The following is a 15,302-nucleotide window of genomic DNA, read 5'->3' on the forward strand; positions in this document are numbered from 1 at the left end:
TTATTTTTGCTCTATTACACTTAGCGGCCATACTAAATTAACATCACACTCCTATGAATTCTAACTACTAAGTTTCCTTCACATATGGAGCACTAACTCCTATGCACACAACTTAATTTTATGAACATCCCTTCTGACAAATAAAAAAACCTTTGAACACTATCCAACCCTGCACATCTCTGTCGAGCTTTTCTAATGCTTTGGAACGTAAGACGGCATAGCGGCCTCTAGGTGAAGTGTGCCACGAAGTACCACCACAGTCCTACCAAGCTTTTAGGAACGCTGTAACCTCATGACCTCGTAGAAGCTTTCTAAAGCCCAGGAGAAACAAATCATTCTGTGAGACGGTATCCGATGAATTGAAAACGAGTTGGAGGTATTTTTGCCCGCAATTCCTTTTAGAAAGTTGGTTCGGATTGCCATGATTCAGATTTGAAATTCAAGTGGTTTCTACTGATCTAAACACACTCATAGCCACTCAACGCCAATTCGGTTTTGTACCAATCCTACCCTTCCACCTGCATAGCTTCTCTTTTCCCCAGTGCCTACCTCTTCCGATATATTTATAGACAGCGATCAGACCCCCTTGCAGTCTTCATCTTGCTAATACAAACAAACCATGCTACTCTGCTTCATCTGTTAGTAACTTTTCCTTTGCACCATTCCCACTTGGGTTTACTCTCTCTGACGGGCTGCTGCCAGGGATGTATTCAGAAAAAGCTTTATCAACGCCATGCACCACGATATTAATGCTTCCCTCACAACTCAACTACAGTCTCTTATCTGCCCTTTTTTGTGACTTGTCACACTCATGACAAGCCTATGACTAAGTACCAGTCTCTAGTCTTACTCGTTCATCACTCCCAAGAGAAACAATCAAACAGCAGTTCTGTCACTAGCACACACCAAACGCACACTTTTTTTTTTCTTCCATTCATCACATCTCCTACCTTTGCATCACCAGGGAGCTCCGCCAGCACAGCCCCACACATACCAAGGCCTTTAAAGAAGACACTGAGCCAAGTTCAAACACGACACTGGGCCACCCTTTGGAAGTGTCTTTATTAAGCCTCCAGCAGGCCGATGGCTGTGCTGCAGTTCATTTTACAGCTTGCTCCTTCCCCATCTTAAGCTTTACCACTATGCCTCTTTACCTGCAACTCAATTATTAGCTCCACAGACACCTCTGTATCAAATAACCTAATGCCATCCAGTAAGCCCCAGGGTAAGAGCAGATTTTGTTTGGGGAGCAGGGGCACACAGAAGAGCTCAAAGGAGAGGCACAGGGTGGGAAGCAGCTCTCAGACCAGACTGGCACACGCTACCCAGGACGCCCATGCTGCATTTTATTCCATGTTCCATTTACCCTCATGTCTTTAATTATTCTTTCCTCCAAGGCTTTGCATAGAATTTAGGTCAGATCTAGTCAAGCACTGAAGTGTCAAATTGAACGTTACTCCAAGTGAGAGCACACTCTGAGAAACAGGAGGGAAAATCCTGATGTGACTGTATTTTAAAATTCAGGCAATTATTTCTCTTTTCTTCCTTCTTCATATTACTTAAAAAGCAAACACCTGAAGTCCTACACCAGGGTAACCTTTAGCAAAGTACCTGAGCTATCAGGTCTACACCTACGCTACCCGATAATTTACAATGCAATGCAATAACTATACTATTCAACTGCACACCAAAAGGAACAAGCCGAAGGGGCCAAGATGATTATGCATCAGATAAAGTCTCACTGCAGTAAGGAAAATAAAGTTACTGAAATTCTAACCTGCGTTTCTGCATTTCTATTTTCAACAATACCGCATCAGAAATGACCCTATTACAGTAATTTTGCTGATTTTTTTGTTTGATTTTAAAGCAATTAGCTTATATATATTTACTTGGCTCATCTGACAGTAAAAGCCTTGCAATTTGACAACTTTCACACTGGGAAATGTAACACTTATCTAATTATTCAGTGATTTATTTCTTTTTTCCACTCCACACATAGTGAATTCTCTCCAGCAGTCTTTTTCCAACTCAAATTTATGGCTTGTAAGCCAAGAGCATAATAACCCTTTAATGACCGATGTTCGCAAAGGTCTGGTTAACAAACCTCTCCCAAAGACACACTTGGTCAGAAAGGACAACACACTCACAAACCACAGCCAAGACAAAGCAGGAACAATTTACACCACCACGGCAGAAAGCCAGTGCACTAAATATTTGGCCCTATTAACTGATGCACAAATCTGCTCCTCCTGTTCACAGTGAGGTTCTGCTCCTTGATTTGCCCTTAAGCAATGGTACAACTTTGCACAAGATACACTTTTTTTATATAATATTATGATATAGTGTAGGGATCTAGAACACTTTGCTTAGGCTGTCAACAAGCAGGAGGAGTAGGCACTTCATCCTAATTACAATATAAAGGGGAAGCTTTTATACTGATGAGCGCACTAGAAGTACAAGGTGGTCAGCTTTGGGCAGTGTTTCTCAGTTTACTGAAGATGCAATGCTAAGTCCTGTGAACTGAAGGGAAAGGGACAAAACATCCAAATCCATACTGCTGTCATCTTCTTTCATCACAGGAAAAAAAATCCACTACTGAATTTTATCTAATACCTACAACGCACGTGACTTCACAGCCCAACACAGACCCTGTTCATTAGTCAGTTTTAAACGTGGTCCGACACTGTGGTAGAAACCTAAGTATTAACACATTGCCTGCTCATAAGCAATAAATTGTGCAATAAAGAAAAAAGTTTTCTTCGTTTCTCTCAACGCATTCCCACTAATCATTTTGCGTCACAAGTTTCATTAATACTTATCATAAAATAATAATAATAAAATACTAACAAATATTGCATGTGAGCCAGGAAACAATGGATAGAAACACAAGACTGAACAATTTCAGGGTCTCTTTTTGGATTTAAAAGAAAAAGAGGCAAAGACCACTTGTTGAATACTATATCGTTTTATGGGATGTTCCATCTTTGTCACTATACAATACTCATCCAGAAAAAAATACTACATTAAACGGAATCATTTCAAAGCATCAGAAAGTCACAACTGTGCTAGTGATCAGTTACAGCCACTTTATCCTCTCTGCTTTCTCCCTGTTCAGTTCCAAAAATGTTCTAGAATGAAGGAAGATACCACAAAAGTGACATCCCAATCACCTTTGGGTTTTGTTTTTTAACCGATCTTAGAAAGCTGGGACTTAACAAATTTACTGGTACTTCGAATAAAGTGAATTTGTGCATTCTTGGTCTGGTCAAGACCCACACAAATAAGGCAGTGAGATCACATTTGAGGAGTTCAAACCGGGCCTACACCAAAGGCATCCTGGGCCAATTCTGGCAACAGATCTTGAGGGCCGGGGATAGATTTAACATTGGGCTATTTTTACCTTTAAATTCCACCTTCTCGATTTGCAGCAACACACACCCCATGGCTTTCACCGTTACCAAAAGCAGTGTAATGATTATAAAATAATCCACAGCAGTATTTTTGTATGATTTAAAAGGTCACGGAAATCCGCATTTCAGAATGAGCTGTCTAAGTAAGGTGCCGTCTGCCCTACCTGGAAAGAGTTGTTTGAACGTATACCAGCTGATAGATGATTTTAATAAACTAACAATCCTAGAGTATCAATCAGATTAATAATCAAGAAGTGAAATATCATGTTCTACCTCTTCCAGTAACTCAAACCACAAAAGTGAACATTTATTGCACACTAACATTCACAAAATTTGATCTTGGGCTGCTTACTTGCTGACTTATTCCTAACCTCAATAAAATAAAAAAGAAATGGAAAAGCGTGCCTCTATTTTGAGACCTTTACAAAGGTAGCAAAACTGGATTTCCCACACTTGTAAGCAGGAACTTCAATAAAGGATATCAAGTCAGAATACCCACACATTTTTGTAACATCTGATACGACTGCTAGTCGGGCACCTCTGAAGCACGTGAAATACAAATTCTGAATGCTGTCTACTGATCTTCCAAGGCTCATCAAATCAACTAGTGTTGATTTTCAATTAGATGTTACAAAAGCGTATCTTATGACTGACGTAAAGATTTGGAAAATGTTTTTCGAAAAAGGACCACCATCCAAGACCAACTTAAATACAAGTTACTCGCAAATGCAAAATTGACTTCTTTGGTTTAAGGAAGACCAACTGAGTTTCCATAACAATGCTAGAAAGATTTGAATTGAAAATTTCAAGTGCTGCTACTTCACTACACAACTATAAAGTACCTTTTTAAAAAATGGATTTACTCACAAGGAAACAATTCCAAATTACCATAATCTTCACTAAACTAAGGCTGCAGATGATTATGTCTGCACAAGTCATGTGAACAGACCCTAGTAAGAGACAGAAGATGTGCCACCTTCCAAACTAGCTGCTTTTAATTGTCTCATGTTTCAATTCTTGCTCTCTGGTCCCAGACAGATCCAAATAGCTTCAGGTTTGAAAAGCTAAACAAAATACATCAGATTAAAATACAGACGAAAAAAAGCCTACAGGATTAATATGGCTAAAGACCACTAGACAAGAACCACGAGTCAAATTCTCGGTGCTCTCAGAGACTCTGAAAGCATTATCGTGTAGCTTATCTACTGCCTTAGTCTCATACCTTTTAAGAACAATTTCTCCCTTGCTACATTTGTACAACACTCTGAAACTCATTTGTTTTGTGATTCTCCAACGGTATTCCTGATGGTTCCACAACCCAAAGAAACCCAACTATCATAGACGCAGAAGGCATCACACCCATGACTCCAAAACGCTATCGATGGCTGACACATCTAGGAATGCAAGGTACTAGAAAAACAGGATTCTAATCTTTCAGTCACCAAGGGAAATACATAATGTGTTAACCACCACGGGATACGTTTTTTCAGACTCCCTCCCGATTGTGCGGAATAAAATTCAGCAGAGAGGCATTATAGCCCTTATTTTTGCTGGTTGAGTCAAGTGGTTTAAAAAATAATAATAAGCAACCAAGAAGAGTTTCATCAGACAGTGACGAATTTTAAACCTGGACGAGAGCTCCTTACGGTAAGTCCTACCTACTTTTTAATTTAAGTCACTGTTTGCATAAAAGCATACTAACACGTTTTACTGCTAGCCTAAAGGTCAGCAAATTCATTACAAGCCACACTCTGAGGCAAGAAAACCCGCAGAACTGTTTGTTCTGTTCAGATGTTTAGACTTAAACTGGATCTCTGCTACACATACATCAACAGTAGTAGGACAATAATAATAATAATGGATAATAATAATTTTCCCAGTAAGATAACTTTGAATAACCAGCTACATTGAAAAAAACTTTTTTTTTTAAACCAAGGTCATATGATTTTCCTACACTTACGATTAAGTTACAGTTATTGAGTCATACACTCTCTTAGTAACCAATTATTTTTAAAAGATAATACTCGGAATTCCCTTCTGCCAATATTGCACTCCTCGATGCAACACCACTTCAGGACTGAATTACTGTTTGTGGCATACAAGCCTTTTTGCACACCTCAGAACAATAAGCAGTTAGCAAATATTGACTGAGAAAGCACTCAATGCTCTTTTAATAGGCATCTCTTTCTATAGAGCATTGAGGCAATAATACACTAAGAGAGTGTTTTCCATGGTATATTAAGACTGCAGTCTCATTATGCTTCAGATTTTGGTTTTGCTTAGTCTGCTCTACAGAAATTTTCCTAATTATATGCACTAGCCTGAAACCAAAGTTTATGCCTAAAGAATACACATTTTGCACTCTAAATACCTGAACACACAGCACAATAAAGATTACTGATCAACAACGGCTTCCTATTGACAATTTCTAAATCTAGTATTTATTCTGTGTTCCTTGTAACCAGCAGTTCCATATCACATAAACACAGCTTGCTTCCAGCTTGAAGACAACTCAATGTTTGCAAGCTTCAAATCAGATGCAGTAGCCAAAAAAAAAAAAAAAAAAAAGCATTTTCCTCCAACCTGTTCTTGCAAGAAGAATGCAGTGTATTGAAATTTGAGTGCAGACCTGGCAGCATTTTAACAACACGAGTGAAAAAAATAAGTTTCCGCTACGCTGTTGGCTGTATCCGTGAATGCGCAATTTAAAAATTGAAGCTATCAAGAAATTAAGGTGTGTGATCCAACAGAATTTGGGTTTTAATTGATTTGATGGACCGATAAAACAAGTACAGCTTGTTAAAAATCCCTTTGATACACCAGACTTGAGTTTTATTTCTAAAAAGCCAGGCCAGCCAAAGGTATTTTGGGGAAATACAGTGCTCGTCTCTAACATAGACATAACCTTGTTCTTGCCCATTTAAAGATTTTTGCATCATAAATTCTGCTCGGTCCCCCTGCAACAATGAAAAACGAGCCTACTAAAAACAGAACATAAAACAGAAACACGGGATTATGCAAGTACGTGTGCTGACACTAACCACAAAATTTGAGGCGCAAGTTCTGGTAACACTGACAGGTTTGAGAAAAACCTTAGATCACTGATTCTAAAACCGAAGCCTTCCCTGAGATTTTCCTCGAGTATAAAAAATAAACGGAGAACAGTGTTTATAACAGTGGAAAGTACTTATTCTGGTACATTGGCCTTGCTCATACATACACGTCTCGAGGATCGCTCAGCCTGCCTTTTCACAGCTACGTGGTTTATTAGGAGGGGGGATAAACCACCCCCCCGGGGTAACAGCACTAACCGGCACCTATCCCGACAGCAGCATGTCGTGCCGGGGGGCTGGCAGGTCGTACCTGACACCACAAACTTGCGGCAGGCACGCCTCCCCCCTTCCCTTCCCTTCCCGCAGCGCCCAGCCTCGGCAGGGGGGAGGCCGGGGACCTCACCCCGCGGCGCCACGCCGCAAAATGGCCCCTGAGCGGCACCGGGCTGCACCCCGACGGGTCCGCAGCCCGCCCGGGCACCGACAGCGGGAGCCCGGGGCGCGGTGACAGCGGGGCCGGTCCCCTCCTCACCGGGCCGGGCCGAGCCCCGGCCCCGGCCCCGACCCCCTCCCGGTGACACGGGCGCGGTGCCCGCCCGGGCCGTGCCGCGGCGCTGCCGGGGCCGAGGACGCGCTGGAGCCGCGGCGGGATCGCAAGATGGCGGCGGCCGGGCCCGTTCGCCGGCTCGGCGGCGGCGGCGCCCCCCGGCCCGGCCCTCCCCCCCCCCCCTCCAGCGCCGCTCCCTTCCCTTCCCCCTCCCCTCCCCTCCCCTCCCCTCCCCTCCCCGCGGGACCCGGCCGAGCCCGGCACCGCGTCCCGGTGGCTCGCAGCGGCGGCGAGACGGAGCGGAGCGGGACGCCCCCGCCGGCTGGGCTGGGCTGGGCTCGCTCCCCCCGGTGCCGTGCCGCTCCGTGCCGCCCGGCCGCCCCTCACCTTTGAATTTGAGGTCGGTGGGCGGATCGAGCACCAGGATCTGCTCGTGCTTCGCCACAGCCCCGGCGGCCGCCATCTCGCTCGCTCGCTACGGCGGGAGGAGGGGGGGGCGGGGGGAGGAGGAGGGCGAGGAGGAGGAGGAGGAGGAGGAGCGGCGGCGGCAGCAGCAGCAGCGGCGACGGGGCACGGGGAGGCCGGGCGGCGGCGCCGCTCCCTGGCGGGGGCTCCGGACGCTGCGCAGCCCCAGCAGCCGCTCGCCGCCCTCCCGGCGCAACGGCACGAGGGCGACGGCGGCGGAGGCGGCGGGGCCGCTGCGCGCATGCGCCCGGCCGCTCCTTCCCTCCCCGCCCGCCCACTGACAGCTTCGGGTTCGTTGCAGAGCGGCCGGAGGGACTGCAAGTCCCAGCATGCCGTGCGGAGGGAGGGGGGCCGCGGTGCATGCTGGGGGTTGTAGTCTTTGGGGGGGGCCCGTTCTCCAAATGGAGATGGTGGGAAAATCGTTTTGGGCATGGATGGTTCCATTTGGAAATGAGGGATGGGCAAATTGGGCAGAAAGTCTGGAAATCCCCGGGGTTGGTGGTGGCTTTGACTTGATTCTGGGCTCTTCACGGGTGGGCTTAAAAGCTAACTCCTGATCCCCACCGCAGGATCACTGCTGGCCGGCACCAGGGTGGCTCCAGCACCCTGGGAGGCCCCTGCCCCGAGGTGAAGAGGTTTGCCTTTAACGCTGCCAACACCTAGCCCAGGACGTTGCCAAAATCTACTATAAAGCAGGAATGCTGTCTTTGGTTGAAAGACATTGTCTTGAAGGCTTAGGGATATTAATAGGGACCCTACAGCGAGAGACACTGAGCTCATGGAACAAGGGATTTTTGCCGTCTTCCTTGCCCTTTTTGTCAGGCACCGTTTTCACCATAGGTCTTTTCATTAATACTGTATTTTCAAGCAGATGCCACATGCTCGGGTATTTGAATACAGCAGTGACAAAAAAAAAACAAAACCTGACAGCCAAATCCATCTGAAACTTGATGATTCCTACCCCTACATGTAACTTCAAAAAAATCTGTCCCTAAGATATGTAATTAAGCTTGCATTCGTGCAAGGTTGGAGTACAGGTGATGGAAATGAAGTCGGAAGGATTAACGCATTTATTTTTCTTCTCTTGCAATCTGGTGTAGGTATGCTAAGAACACGTATGGGGACATAAAAGCCTGTTTGATAAATATGTCCCAATAGTAAATAAATCAAAATGACTGGAGTACTTTACTTGCGAAACCAGCTCACCACAGTATGAGTTATGGATCACATCATGTCCTTGGTGAATAACTCTACCACATCTACAAACACAGAGAATGGTTTTGAGGCCATTAAGTAGGGGAGGTCCCTGAGTAATTTAGGTGCGGGCTCTGCCTTGGCCCCAGCAGGGCCTTCACCCTCCATTTCAGCCGTCTGCCTCTGCTCCAGGCCTGCCACTGCCAGGCCTACCGCCTTAATTCCTTCTGCGCTTTCTTCCATGCCTCTCTTGCCGAGAGCAAATACCAACGTGAGTTTTAATACCATCATCCACTGAAGAAGAAATAAGTGAGACGTGCTGGAGAAAAGCACTTCAGAGTACTTTTACGTAACTGGAATTGGCTTCAGTAGGTGGAGTTATGTGGCATATACATGAAAATGTTGCTAGAGGTCTGCAACTGCAGTTTTCCAGCTACATACTTATTTTATGACACCCATAAAACAACATCTTAAATTGCGTCCTTTTCTTTATTTACAGTCGATTATTTAGAGTTATTGTCTGATGCTCTGTTGGGCTTGGTTAGCAAAACCAATGTTCATTCTGTTTATACATTCTTACCCTTGGGATCTGGAAGATAAACTGGGAAACAAAGGGATTTTTAATATATCGTAATATATTTTTCTTCTTCTGTTAATGTGGGCACTTACTGTATTACCTTCATTCTTTCTTCATTTCTCTTCATGAATCCACCAAAGATTAAGCCACAGTATACATTTCCCAGAAGTGATAATTCAGCTCCAGAATCACTTGATAACTATATAGAAGGAGAATTTCGAGAATTTTCAAAGAATCAAGATACGAGGAGCTATTGTGAAACTCCAAATGCCACCAAAGGTTCTGTCCTCTCTCCTTTTAATGGACTAAAAAAATAACAGTAAGAAGCACAAATTCAAGAGAAACTTCATCTACCCAGATTTAGAAGGCAGTTGTTTTTCTAGTTCTTTTATATATTTCTTATATAAGAACATATGAGAAGAATCACAAGTTTAAATCTCTTTCAGCTATGACAACAGGTCTTACAGGTTATCCCATGCATGGTATCCAGTGCAAACACCTTGTTAAACATTGCTGCACGTTAGATATACCTGAACATCAATGGATGTGTGCAAGCTGGGGGAGGACTGGGTTAATCCTTATCACCAGCATATTGAGAGGCAGTGAATGAATGATAGATAGCCCATGGCCTCAACTATGTTACTGCTCACAGAGGGAGCAGCACAGCACCACTGAGGCTGGAAGGGACCCCAGGAGGGCTGTAGTTCAATTTCCTGCTCCAAGCAGGGTCGAAACTGAATTCAGGCCAGGTTGCTCAGGGCTTTGTCCTGTGGAGTCATTAAAACCACCAAGGACAGAGATTTCACAGCCTCCCTGGCAGCCCAGCTCAGTGCTTGAATCTGGTTAGTTTGTGCTATAGCAGTGGCCAACTTAGTACATAAACATGGAGTGGGTGCATTAATGGTAATTATGTATGAACATGTATTTTTAATTTTGTTGTTTTTGTTGTTGTTTGAGCACATTTACAACCTTAATAATGCATTCCTCTGCTTTGTTGCATTTAATATCATTTCTGATCTAATGCTTTTATTTCACCTAAAATGATGCTAATTTTTATATTAAACAAAACCTGTGCTGTTGATTAGCAGTATCTGGCAACTTTCTCCAACACATGATTAATTTTTATTTTAACACCTCATAGCACAGTTCAGGAAGGAGATTTTGGAGCTACTGCAGTCAATAGCAAACCCTCACCAATTTCAGTGAGATGGTGATGTCATTCCTGAAGTACCTCTAGTATCTTCATCAGTGCTTGCAGAAGGCTAACATTTGCTTAATCTGAGGTTAACATTTGTCCTGTGTATTTGCAGATCTTACTGTTTGTTTTTTTTTTTTCACACTGTGAATTCAGTATCGTTATAATATCTCAGTTCAATGATGGCTCAACATTTTTCAAAACTGTTTGCTTTTAAATATTAAATGAGCTCTCTCTATACCCGAGAAGTATCATTGTAGACTTGGTTTCATAATACAGTTTTCCACTGTTTGTTATTCGGGTAGTTTATTCAGTTCCCCCAACTCAGAACTTGCACATGTCTTGCAGTAAAACAATATCATGACTTTCTTTGCAATTCCTTGGTGTTATTAAGACTGTCAGGAAAAGCAACCAAGTGCCACATTACTTGTCACATTAGTGGAAAAACTCTCCATCTCACTCACTGAGCTAACATATGTATCCTGCCCTGTCAAGTCAGTGAATATTGCAAAGCAAAACTATAAAGGTAAGAGTGTGTTTGAATTTCTCTTTAAGGAAATACCTGGCCTCTTGGTGCTGCAATTTATCTTCTGAAATACAAAACTATTCATAGCATACACATAGATTACAGCAGGCTTTAGCCATAATTTACTTGGCTGCTAATGAGTTCCATATATAATTTTAGGCCCGCTCACTTGTTATATTGTAAATCAAAGGCAAAATCACAGTCCATGCCTTTTTGAAGATTTATGGCATTATTCAAATGTTACCACAGGCTAGAAAAGTAGATCTTAGCCGAGTATCACCAACTTTGTTCAACTAAAGTGTATTTCTCTTCCTAGTGACAATATTAGAAAAATGTACGACGCACGTTGAATATGCAAGTAGAGAAAAACTAATAACTTACAACAGCATTCTGATAGCTGTAGTGAAAAAAAATGGCATATGTTTCATATTTTGGACCTGCTTCTGTTCTTCTGAACACAAAAATCCTTAGACCATTTACTAATGTAGGAACAAGACAAAAATGGTATTTTGTTCTTGTGGTTTAAAGTAGTATTTAAAGAAACAAATGAGTCCTGAGCCAATTTCAAATGTGCTAGGAGCCATTAGTCCTTTGATAAAAGACAAAGCAGTTGAGGAAATGGATTTCTGAATACTGTTTTCAATAATTGGTTCTTACAGTCCACATATATTCACAAGGGATGTAATGAGACAATTGAATATACAAAATATAGAATGTGTAATGTGGTAGTGGTTGTTTGCTGGTGTTGCATTTCTAAAAATGTACAAGCTATGCTGAAACACAGCCAGAAATAAAATATGCATAGATAAGCATACAAATACAAGTACATAGTTGAAACTCCCTTCTTTTTTACCAAGAGTAAAAATGTATTAACTAACAGTCTTAGCCTGAAAAGAAATCCATCAGAAACAGCATGATGGTGTCCTACGGTCATTACATCTCTCTTCCAGTTTGATATTCATGCCAACAAAGTCATGGGCTTTCTCAGTCTCTGTTTGGGGAACTCGTGTGGCAACTGGGACTCAAATTTCACCTTTCCTTTGGTCTGTTAATATGCACAGAAGCCCTATGATGCTAATTCTGCCCTCAGTATCTCCTGAGAGATTCCAAGAAGCCCTCAAGTTTCATCTTTGTACCTTCCATCAATTGTACCTAGGTTCATTTCTAATGGGTCACAAGGTAATAAAGCTGTATCAAAGTGCAAAAGACAAGCACTGTACTGAGACTGTGCATGAGACATATTTTCCCTCTGCTAAACACTGATGAGACCTGCACTGAAGTGTTGTGTCCAGTTCTGGGCACTGCCCTTCAGGAAAGATGTGGGATGATTGAAGGATTCCAGAAGTGAGCACCGGTAATGACTAAGGTCCAGAACACAGACAGATTTAAACACAAGAACAGATTGAAAAACTGAAGTTGTTTAGGCTAAGAAAAACAAGATTGAGTCACGTATATGATAATACTTTTCAAATACATCAAAAGCTTTACATTGCACAGAAAGAGAAAATAGTTTGCTCTCACTTACTTTGGCTAGGACAGGAAATAATGAGAGTAGGTTGAAGCAAGAGCTGACTAGGAACAGATATGAAGAACTTTTTAACAGTGAGGGTAATTAATGAAAAAGATTGCCTGGAGGGGCAATCCATGGAGTCCCAGTCAATGACCTTCAAGAACAGGTTAGGCATCTGTTGGGAGATATAAATTTAGCTGATCCTGCCTTGAGATGTGACCTCTGCAGTCCTTTCCAACCCTATGATTCTCTCTTTGTATACATTCCAACGTGCTCCAAGATTAAACCAATCATCTGCAGTGGAAATGTACGTTCCCTAAGGTCTGAACTACAATCCATTAAAATCAGGGAATTTTTCCATTGCCGTTAATAAGCGTTGGATCAGGCCCTAACCGAGTGTGTAATTTGGAGCTGAGGATGGAATTTGGTCGACAATTCTGTTAATGGTATTTGCAAATGAGAAGAATCCAAATCATTTTCCCAGAGTACATTAGTTTGCAATGGTTACAAGGGAAAGTAAACACCCACTGAACAACCACTGCCATATTCTTCATACAAAATTGAGTAGAGCTGACTGAAGACAGAGACAAGGAGAAGATCCCAGGAGAAAATTTAGCAAGTTTTTTCAAGGAAGAACATTTTAGACAGCTATTTTTTAACATCGATTAAGACAGAAGGAGACAGCAAAAAGCTATGTTAACAACACTTTAAAAATAAATAGGTATCCTGAATGTGAGCACGAAATGTTTGTTTGTGTCTGCTGAAAGATCAAATTAGCAGAGAGCCTGAAAATGGGCAGAGGAAAAGAAGGGGAGACATGGAGAAATTCAGGCTGCCAGTGGATTTGATTGGTTGCATAGTGACTAATGAGGAGAGATCCGTTCCCCTGTAGTCTCTTACCAAACAGCATGAAGAGATTCCTCAGCTCCGAATGATCAACTAAATCACAAACACTTATGCCAGCAAAAGTTCTGCTTCTGCAATTGCATATGATTAGATCCACCGAAATCCAGAGGAATTCTCAGATGTGTTAAGTTAAGGGTTTACAGATTTGCAAAATCACAGCTCGTGTGAGCATTAGCAGCGATTCCGCGCTGGTGGGCTGCACTCAGTTCCTGGAAATTATTTTTCTTGACCTCTCAGTTTGGGGCAGGAGACAGACAAGTGCTCACAGTGATCTTCAAACAGATGCCAGAAGCTAAGGTTACCAATACATGGTTAATACACAAATGAAAGACCTTTGCTCTTGATTAATTCAATGCATCTAGGAGTAAAGATGCAAGGTTTCTAGAGTCACCTCCCTATTCCAGCTTGTTGCAAACGTGTTCTGTGTCTGCACGTAAGCTTTGGGCATTCTGCCTGAGTGATCATTTATGAAATATTCATTTACTTTACATTCGGGGACAGCGGTGATGGAGAGGGAGGGGGAAGGATGGAAGTCTGCGTAATATTATTGATGGCGTCTTTGCCAAATAATGAATTATTTATAGCTTAATTGTACAAATGATACCCATGAGAAGCCGTTAGGTTACAATATGCAGTTGATACACTGCGCACAAACAGGGACGTGCCTTTCAGACTTTGTTCTGGTGCTTTGATGGGTCACCTGAAAACAGGAATGAACACTTTGCAGAGACAAAGCTGGAATACATCGAGCATTTTGCAATGTCCTTCAAGACCACATTTTTGAAATAGCTAGGGGTAAAAAAGCCTGCAGAAATCCCCATGTAGCGAAAGATGCTCTGAGTCAGATTCTCCCCATGTGGGACCTTTTCATCCCCAGATGACCCACAGCCATCGGCCAGCGATCTGTCACTGTTCTGTGTGCTGTCCCCTGATGCTCCCCTTCCCTGTGAGCAGCCCAGTCCCTTCTGCCCCTCAGTAGATCCTGCCTGCGCTGTGGGCTGTGGGCACAGCAGCTGTGTGCACCGCTCACCACCTCCCACCATGAATATTCACCATTTCCCCCTGCCCTGACACCAAACAAGTTAGGTGAGTGTCCCCCTTCCCCCATCGTTTTGGTTCTGTGCCTACAATAGGATTGCAGAGAACCACATAAATAAATGTTTCACTGTTAAAATCGGAAAGTCATGCTTGCATATGTTTTGTGAGCATGCCTTTTTATACAGGCTTTAATAGCAATTGCTATTTTTTCGGGTTTCCTGGCTTCAATTCTGCTTTTCAGAGGGTAACACGTTACAGTGGATTGAGACCCTTCTGCTCCCACTCCATCACCCCAAACCTACTTCTGTCTTATTTTGCTGCTTTTCTCCCCTTCCCTTCTCCCAGTCCCCATTGCTCCTGCCCCTTTCTTCCAGCTTGCTGGCAGACAGACAGGTGTGCAAGCTTCTCCTCCCATCCCTTCACCTTCAAATGAGGCAGGTGCTTTTTCTTCTCATTTGTCCTTAGTACAAGAAGAAGCAATCACTACCGATTTAATAGGAAAACAGTCCTCCACAGCAAGCCTGGAATATTTTTTTTCCTGTTCCAGGCCAATTCCTTGCTTTTTTTTTTTTTTCCTTTCCTGAGAAAAGCAAATAGAGATGAAGAAAATGGGAGTCTATAGTGGATCAGAGAGTATTGTCTATTCATCTGCCACCATCCCTTTCTGGGCCAGCACCTGAGGCTTCAGAAAGGTACAAGTCCCACCACCAGCAGATAGGGGATAGTATCTCTTCCACATTCAAATTCATCCTATTTTTAAATATTGACTTACGGCTTTAAATACCGACCTTAAGATCTGAAGCAGATGTTAAATACCCTTATGTTGTTGTGTTCCCTTCATTGTTTCCTTTCCATTTCCAGCAATTTTTGTGTCATTTGCA

General features: G+C 42.9%; 1 protein-coding gene across 1 annotated transcript in view; it reads right to left on the reverse strand.

Moving 5' to 3' along the window:
• VAPA (VAMP associated protein A) overlaps positions 1-7,732 on the reverse strand; it is a 30,522-nt gene extending 22,790 nt beyond the window's left edge. Inside the window, exon 1 of the mRNA XM_035564141.2 lies at positions 7,398-7,732. Within this exon, the coding sequence (XP_035420034.1) occupies positions 7,398-7,473 (76 nt within the window). The 5' untranslated portion in view covers positions 7,474-7,732. The remainder of the gene's footprint in view (positions 1-7,397) is intronic.
• Between the last annotated feature and the right edge of the window lie 7,570 nt (positions 7,733-15,302).

This window comes from Cygnus atratus, chromosome 2 (genome assembly GCF_013377495.2).
Source record: "Cygnus atratus isolate AKBS03 ecotype Queensland, Australia chromosome 2, CAtr_DNAZoo_HiC_assembly, whole genome shotgun sequence".
In the NCBI taxonomy this organism is placed as follows: domain Eukaryota; kingdom Metazoa; phylum Chordata; class Aves; order Anseriformes; family Anatidae; genus Cygnus; species Cygnus atratus.